The sequence below is a fragment of the Lolium rigidum genome, unplaced genomic scaffold (genome assembly GCF_022539505.1).
Source record: "Lolium rigidum isolate FL_2022 unplaced genomic scaffold, APGP_CSIRO_Lrig_0.1 contig_66381_1, whole genome shotgun sequence".
Lineage (NCBI taxonomy): Eukaryota > Viridiplantae > Streptophyta > Magnoliopsida > Poales > Poaceae > Lolium > Lolium rigidum.
The window spans coordinates 67,962-76,700 of record NW_025901294.1 but is presented as its reverse complement, the minus strand read 5'-3'; the positions used below and the strand labels follow the sequence as shown (position 1 = coordinate 76,700).

Here is an 8,739-nt window from a genome sequence, read left to right as displayed (position 1 = left end):
AGATGCTCTTAGGAGGGCAGTGGTACTCCCAACTCACGAGAGTTCAAATTCCAGGTTTGACACTTTATGTCTCATAAAAGGCGGAATATTCTTTGGTGGAAGGCGACGTTCTCATCGACAACGAGATGTTTGTGGTGACTTCGTCAATCTGAAGATCTGCCAGATAAAGTTTCTTTGACTCATTCTCTTGAAGGTGCTCATAAGGGTAGGGTGTGCGCGTCTGTGTTCATAGGGTGAGTGTATGTGCGTATGTATGAGTGTCTACATCTGTATTGTGTTTCGGAAAAAAAAAGATAATATACTTTATTTTTCTGAAATACTTTATTTTCAGGATATATCTGGTATATTTTTATTCAAACACTATATAAAATATAGCAGGCTATTAGCACGATATTGCGTGTATAACATTTGGAGGAGGCCAGGTCTATTTCTTCTAGCACGTTATTTTAAACATTGGTCTGGAGGAATTATTTTTATTTTGAGAGAAACATTCGCATTCCACTGAATTGGTACACTTGCCAGCACATAGGTTAAGCACAGACTGAGGTAGCGCCGTGCATAGCAAGACCTTGGACATAAGAAACTTTTACACTATCAGCACCAAAATTTAACAAGGCTTTGATTTCTCTCAAGATAACTCCAAGCGGGAAGGGGGCATACATAGCTCCATGTCGTTATGGGTTGCTTCAGGATATAGTACCATCCATTTCCAGCACCACCTTGATGCATCCCATGGTAGAAGTAATGCGTACAGCTTGGAGGGCTGCAAGAGATTCTACATGAAGAGCGTTGCTGACCTTTTGGAGATGACCACATCCTGCTTCTACAACGACTCCCCGGCCGAGAGCGGCGATTTTACAGGCGTCTGTAGGTATAGGTGTCACATCTACCGTCTACTCTGTGCTTTGAGATTGGTGAGGCTTTTGATATTTGTCTAATATAAAACTAATAATTGAAACATAAGTGAAACTTTTTTGAAACTAAAGTGATACATGAAAAACATTGTGAAATTGTCTGACAAAAAGTGAAACTGATGACATCATTGCTGACGTCACTACGGTTTGTTTCACAAAAATATTACTGTTTCAGTTGTGTTTCAATTATGTTTCAAATTTGTTTCACAATTTTAGGAAAAAATTGGTCAGCACATGGCTGACGTCATTGCTGACGTCACTCCGGTAGGTACATGCGCCTGTAAAAACAAGTTTTCGCTCCCCGGCCGTTTCTGAGTACAAAGCCCCAGCCTCACGATAGAGAAGCCTCACGGTCATGGGCCTGGGCCAGCTTTGTTGACAGGAGAAGACCATATGCCCAACGGGTGACGTGTAGGAATTGCCACAGTTTCGCACACACGCAGGCCCAATATACCCGCCCCAGTTCACATGACAAGAAGAAAAAAACAGGCCAGTTATCCGAATCATCCCACCACACCCAGCAGCGAGCGAGTGAGGGAGGGCGACCATGGCGCTCGCGCTGCGCTGCCCCGCCGCCGCCTCGCCGTCGCCGGCCAGGGCCCCCTTCCCCAACTCCTCCACCCACTCCCAGCCTGCGCCGAGGCTCCAGAGGAGGTCGGTAGGGGGCGGCGGAGGCTGCAGGTGCCACTACTACCACGGAGACGGCGCCGGCGGGGGCTACGACCGCGTCCCCAAGCAGTTCCGCGAGGAGAACCTCAAGGATGGACGTGAGAGCCGCCGCTACCTCCCTCTTCTTCCCCCTACTGAATTTCCAACATCTTATTACTAGCTACCATCCTGACATGGGTTCATGCATGCAAAGGCAGCGCATTCCTGTCAGCCGGTAAAAATACAGTTTTTATTTGAGCCAATAAACGATGAGATTTTCTTCTTAGAGTATTTCTCACTTGCAATTCTCCTAGAGCACAACCTAATCAGACCTGCACTGGTATGCAACCATGGAAACAAAGCAACCAAAAAAATGACCTGCTCAGGAACTTCAGTTACTGGGTTATATAGATCACACATTCTCATTCAAAGTTTCAGCATTTCAAATACAGTTGACTTTACTATGACTTAGAGTTGGCTACTGAGATTAATGAGCTAAGGTTGCTCTGTAGTACCAAATCGAAATGTTTGTGAAAGTTCAAGGATGGCCGTGAGCTCGCTTCACCCACTTACCTCCTCACCGAATTCAATTTATTAGAACATCTGTATGGCTAGTTTATCATGTAGTAGTAGACTAGGACGTTCCTGTCAGCTGCCGAATAAACGATGCGATTTTCGTGCTAGAGCTAAATCTTGTCAGAGGGTCGCTGGTAGAGCGGTATGCAACCATTCAAACTAAAGAAGAAAATTCTATACAAATGATGATTTGCTCCAAGTTAAGTTTCGGGGGTTATAGGTCCAAGATAGTTTGTTATTGCATTTTCAGCTTTCAATATTTAGTCTGGTGAACTAACGATGCGCTGTCAATGTTCGTTCATGCTTGAGTACTAATTGGTACGCACAACTGTACAAAACAATGTAAATAAGCAATGATCTCGAATAAGCCTTGTGCTGTACTAGGGAGCCGAAGATGAGATGCTTCCCCTAGCTGCTATGAATCACATGGCCCTTTTAGAGGAATATCAGTACAATGTAAGTATGTAACGATTGAGACTAACCAAGCAATTATGTACAAATTGTGATTTGCTTCGAGTTAATAAGTTACTGGGTTACAGGTTAAGATAGTTTATCAGTATTTTCGCAGTTGAATACTATCCGGCTTTTACAATTGTACAAAAATAAGATGCCTCTTCTAGCAACTATGTACTACGTTAGATCTTTATAGAGCAACAGTAGAATGTAGATAATGCGATTTTCCCATGTCTCTCTTTCCAAGTTTTGGCATTTCAGTATGCAGATGAGTTGACTTAACTATGGATAGAAGGCGAGGCTATTTAAATTAATAAGCTATGGATGGTCTATACTACCAACCACGTGTAAAAGTTCAGCAGTCGACTGATGCATAGTATGTTATTTCCATTTTCATGTTGACTATGCAGTAGAGTTTTTTTTTAACAAGACTGTAGGGGAGAAGCAGACGATGTGCGCATGTTGACTATGCATAAGTGCCAGACATGCCTGGGTCATGTTTTATCTTGAGTGATCTTGTCTCATGGAGTGCTTGATGTGGAATGTCCTCATGTGCCACATTTTACGCGCACATACAAATCATGACACTTGTTACTTTTTTATGTTGAGGTCATGGGAAATTCTCCACCCTGTTTTAGCTTTGCGACTTGTCACTTAGGATGGCCGTGAGCTCGCCTCCCCCACTACCCCTTCCACCTCACCGATTTATTAGAACATCTTGCTGGCTAGTTTTGACTAGGAGGTTCCAGTGAACAAACGATGTGCTTTTCGTGCTAAGAATGTGTCCTGGATCCGTTTCGTTTGATTGAAACCTAGTCAGAGCTTCACTGGTACGCAACCACCCAAATCAAAGAACAAAACTCTGTAGAGCTTATGATTTGCTCTAACTTAAGTTACTGGGGTTACATGTTCAGATAGCTTTGTTACTGCATTTTCACCGCTCAATATCAACGCTCAGTATTTAGTCCGGTGGATAAACGATGCGCCGTCAACGTTTGTTCATGCTTGAATACGAATTAGTATGCACACTTGTACAAAACCATGTAAATAAGCAATGATCTCAAATACGCCTTGTGCTGTACTAGGATGAGATGCTTCCCCTAGCTGCTACGAATCATGTAGATCCTCTTAGAGGAATAGTAGTAGAATTAAGTTACTAACCAAAAAATTATGTACAGATCATGATTGCTTGGAATTAAGTTACTGGATTACAGGTTCAGAGAGTTCATTAGTACGTTCACACCCGAATGTGATCCGTTCTCTATAACTGTACAAAACCATGTAAATAAGCAAAACATATCTGCTGCACTAGGGAGTCGAAAATGAGGCGCTTCTTCTAGCTCCTATGTACTACCTTAGTTCTTGTTAGAGCAATAGTTGAATGTTGATAATGTCAAATTCCCATGTATCTCTTTCCTAGTTTTGGCATTTTTATATACAGTCGACTTAATTCTCGATAGGACGCAATGCTATTGAAATTCATCAGCTATGGATGTTCTATAGTGGCAAGCATGTGTGAAAGTTCAGTACTTGACTGAAGCACAGTATGTTATTTCCATTTTCTCTTAGGTAGCTTAAACATGGCTATGGAAAATTTTACTACCAGGTGGTTGTTAAGAAGTAGTAGAGTTTTCTTTAACAAGACTGTAGCCGAGAAGTAGACGATGTTTGCGAGTTGATTACGCATAAGTGCCAGACATGACAGGATCATGTTTATCTTAGTGATTTTGTCTCATTGAGTGCTTGATGTGAAATGTCCGCACATCACATATTTTACGCGCATGTGCAAATCATTGCAGTTGTTATTTTTTATGTTGAGGTGGTGAGCAATTCTCTAGCCTGTTTTAGCTTTGCAACCTGTCACTTAGGTACCCTATTCCTTACCTTTTTGCCCAGTTATTTGTTGTGTTGCTTTAAAGTTTTGTGCCTTCTTGCAGTGATGGACAATTACAAGAATGTTCCTCAATTCCTTTATGGCTTGAGTCCTTCCCAGATGGAAATGTTTATGACTGATGGCAACCCTTATAATCGGCAATCAACGAAAGTTACAGAGGTTAGTTATCTCAGGCAGAGCTCTGTTCATTTGTCATTTTGTTCCTCGGCAGTCATACTTCAAAGTTAACATAGAGTTTAACCGCAACAAATGCAGGAAAGTGTTGCTGCTTCTAGGAGTTACGATGAATTTGGTATGTACTCTTTATCAGGCACCCATGAGGGTCCTGCAAATTACAGCATGGGTATGGGCATGCCCAGCATGAGCATGGGTAGAGCAGGGCGAGGATATAGAAGAATGAGAAGCTCAGCCCCAGATCTACCATCATTACTGTTGGACTCTCGAATTATATTTCTTGGAATGCCAGTAAGAGACCAACTTTCTATCTTGTTTCTTATCTGCAACGTCGTATTTATAAGGTTTCAGTTAACAGATTGGTAACCTTGTCTTTTCCTTGTTCTATTGGTAGATTGTTCCAGCTGTTACTGAGCTGATTGCTGCACAGTTTCTGTGGCTAGATTATGACGATCGCACGAAACCAATATACTTATACATAAACTCCACGGGAACAATGGTAAGTACATGTCTTAAATATCGATATCAAAACAGCATTTCTTAAAATTGTTAGCATGTCGTTTTCTATTCGCTTGCATCAACGTCTGTATCAATGTGTACAAGTATGGTTTATGGTTATTCCTATTCTCTGTGCCGCAACAGGATGAAAATAATGAGCTGGTTGCATCTGAAACGGATGCATATGCAATTGCTGATTTCATCAATGTAAGCCCTTCTCTTTTTCCGTCAGAGTAACTGCAAATTGGACATATCTTTATATTATGCTCTCACAATGCTTTTCTTTGGCATAATTTGTCATCTTCTCTGTCAATATTTGCATATTGGACAAAGCTCACATAATGATGTATTATAGTTCCCACGGCATATTCATATTTCTGGTTTGGATAATAGTTATTCCGTTATGTTTCAAAATTTCTAACGGCGTGATTATATTGTTCAAACTCTTTTGCACATATGCTTAGGCTGTTCTGTTCAGCCCTTGTGATTTTCAGTCTACAACAGTTGTCTATTTTGTATATTTGGCGTACCTTCATATTTCCTTCAAAACTGAAGCAAGTTAATTTGGCTGGATTCGTGTCAGATATCAGATGTGCTAGCTATTGTCACTTAAAAGTCTGTTAGCTATTGCTTGACAAAAGAAATTGTAAGTGATTTCAGTTCACTCGACGACCAGTGATTACTTAATAGTGAAACTGGGTCTGCAGAATTGCTTCTTTTACATCTCAGACTGCAGTTACACCTTAGCATACTCCATCTTTAATAAATCAAATGGGTTGAAAGATTTCGTTTCCTTTGAAGCAATATGAATTAAAGACGTTAATTTATATTCATACACAAAGGAGTTTAGTCTGACTTCTGTATGCTATCTTTCTTGGTTTTATAGCGGAGCAAAGCCAAGGTTTACACGATCAATCTGAGCATGGCGTATGGTCAGGCGGCGATGCTTCTTTCCCTGGGCGAGAAGGGTAAAAGAGGGGTGCTACCAAATTCGATAAGTACGTCATTTTTCTCGGATTCTCCTTGCCCACATGCCTACATGAATGACTCTGACAAGGATGTCTTAATGTTCTTTGATGTACATTTCTGAACTGCAGCTAAACTGCACCTGCCCAAGGTCCACAAGTCCGGTGGAGCTGCCATTGATATGTGGATTAAGGTGAAACCCAGCTCTTCTTTTCGATATATTTGCACCCTGATTCTCTCTGCTGTGCTATGCGTTCAAGATTTTATTTTGCACTCAGGCAAAAGAGTTGGAGACAAACACGGATTACTACCTGGAGCTCGTGTCCAAAGGAGTTGGTAAACCGAAGGAAGAGCTCGCAGAATTCCTCAGAGGCCCTAGGTACTTCCGTGCTCAAGAGGCCATCGACTACGGGATCGCTGATACAATCTTGCACTCGCTGGATGGTTCGTTCAAGCCAAAGGTATTTTTAACCCCTTTGTCTTTCCATGTGTAGATGATTTACCGTGGGGGATTTGTGGGCTGATGAATTAATTGTTCATCATGGATCAGGACCTGACTGCGCAGCTTGCCAAAGCACAGAAGATGCAGCAATCAGGGAAGCGTGCGCCCGCTGGTGCTGGGCGATGGTCAACTCCGACCGCACCTAGATAGGTTAGAACGGTATGGTATGCCTAGGTGACATCCATCTCTGCCTGTTTGTAGACTAAGATCATCCCTGCCGGATTCTGTGATAGGTTCAGGTTAATGAAATGTTACACACGGATTAATGTATTCTCTGGTAGATTTGGTCACTGGAAAATGCCCAAATTTTGCAACTTTTGTTGTAGCAGATATGATAATTGACTTCATGCTTCTTGTATCAATGTAGACACGTTATTTGCACAAATAGCTCTACATGTTTGCCGCCTCAGTTTACACGCTTTAAATTACACAACTATCTTTACATTTGTGTATTTGTATATCCACACATTTTTTTTTTTTGTAATGCTCACTTCCTGAAGAGCTTCTGGGAAACGAGGAATCCAATGGAGAAGGCGGTGATGCCGACAGCCACCGCCTCCTTGTTGTTCCTCGCCGCCTCCACCACGCCGTCCGCCCACTTCATGTCCGTCAGCCCCTCTGTCCACTTCATGCCCGTCAGCCCCTCTGCCCACTTCATGTCCGTCAGCCCCTTGAACCCCCGCATTGAGCCCTCCTTCCAACCGCTGACTGCCAGCGCCTTCTTCTCTCGCTCCGCCTTCACTTGCTTGTCGCGCTGCTCTACCTCGCTGGGTCGGCTCACCGTCTCGGCCAGGCTCTCATGGGCAACCGTCGGCTTGGCCTTGTCGGCGCACTCGGGTTTGGGCGGTGACTTCTCGGGCGGCGGCGTTGCAGCCGCCGCCTGAGGTGCCTTTGGCTTCATTTCTTCTTCCTTCTTCACCGGTGTCAGCTGAGGTGCCTTGGGCTTCACTTCTTCCTTCTTCACTGGCGCCGGTGGCTTCTGCTGCTCTTGCTTCTGTGACTTAGCCTTCTCCTCTTCCTCGTGCTGGTTTTGTTGCTGAGCCTTCTTGTCCATGGCCGCCTTCTTCAACGCATCTTCTTCGTTGGCCTTGGTCTCCTTTCCAACATCCAGCTTCCTCTTAATCTCCTCGATGCTCGTCGGCGCCGGGGCCAATGGTGCCGCGCGCTTGGGTATGGTGAGGGTGAGCACGCCGGCTTGGAACCTGCCGGCAATCTCGTCGAGGTTGGCGGTGGAGGGCAGCTGGAAGACCTTGTGTAATGAGCCGCGGCCAGCGGCGGCGGGACGGCTGCCCCGGACTGTGAGCCTCCCCGCGCCGTCGACCTGCACACGGAAGTCGTCCTTGTTGAAGCCCGCCGGGAGGGTGAGTCGGAGCACGTAGCTGCCGGCCTTCTCCGCCCACTCGAACTTCGCCGCTGGCGCTGGAGCTGGTGCTGGTGGTGGGGGCTGGTTCTTGTTCTTGGTGGCCGCCGCCATGAGGAAGCCTAGGCAAGGAATGATGGAGGTTGCTATGGTGTTCTGATTGAGTTGATCGATCGAGAATGAGAGATGAGATGAGCAAGTTAGCCCGGTGCGCCGCGTACATATACTGGTCGATCGATCGAGGCCAGTGGTGGATTCGAAACTTGTTCTAAAAGGTTTTGGTAAGGGATATTTGCGCGGGAGGGTAAGCTAGCTAGTAACTCGAGCTTGGAGGGAAGCTGTGCTACGGAGGTGAAGAAACACACAAGCAGGAGATTGCTTGCTATATCGTCGCAGCCAAGCTAGCTGCCACCTCTCCCGCCGGCACCGCTCTTTACATAGAGTAGAGATTAGAGAAGAATTTGTTTTCAAGTTCATCGATCATTAGTTCATTACATCACTGACTTTTCTAGACAAATATTATTTTAAACTTATTATTAAAATTTATTATATACTCCATATGTGCAGTACATGCGAGACCAGCTGTACTGAGCGCGCATGAATCGCGATGCAAACTAACGGTAGATGCTTGACCGGTAGGTAGAGGTTCTGTTAGAAATGCATTTTCCCTTAGATGATGGACGGTAATCTGATGTAACCGTATGTTTGCTGAGCACAGTTAAGTTTTGCTCTAAAAAAAAAAAAGAGCCTGCCC

General features: G+C 44.3%; 2 protein-coding genes across 2 annotated transcripts; one reads left to right on the top strand and one right to left on the bottom strand.

Annotated features, from left to right (window-relative positions):
* Window positions 1-1,446: 1,446 nt before the first annotated feature.
* Window positions 1,447-7,034, top strand: LOC124682036 (ATP-dependent Clp protease proteolytic subunit-related protein 1, chloroplastic-like). Its single transcript, XM_047216801.1, has 9 exons — window positions 1,447-1,681; window positions 4,529-4,644; window positions 4,741-4,950; window positions 5,054-5,158; window positions 5,302-5,364; window positions 6,044-6,155; window positions 6,255-6,316; window positions 6,402-6,584; window positions 6,674-7,034. Exons 1-9 carry the CDS (start codon window positions 1,462-1,464, stop codon window positions 6,773-6,775), a joined length of 1,173 nt encoding a protein of 390 aa, XP_047072757.1. The 5' UTR covers window positions 1,447-1,461; the 3' UTR covers window positions 6,776-7,034.
* A 78-nt stretch (window positions 7,035-7,112) lies between these two features.
* Window positions 7,113-8,150, bottom strand: LOC124682032 (histone-lysine N-methyltransferase 2B-like). Its single transcript, XM_047216795.1, has 2 exons — window positions 7,284-8,150; window positions 7,113-7,229 (listed from the first exon to the last, which is right to left on the bottom strand). The coding sequence occupies exons 1-2, from the start codon at window positions 8,097-8,099 to the stop codon at window positions 7,113-7,115; spliced, it is 933 nt and encodes a 310-aa protein (XP_047072751.1). The 5' UTR covers window positions 8,100-8,150.
* Window positions 8,151-8,739: the final 589 nt, after the last annotated feature.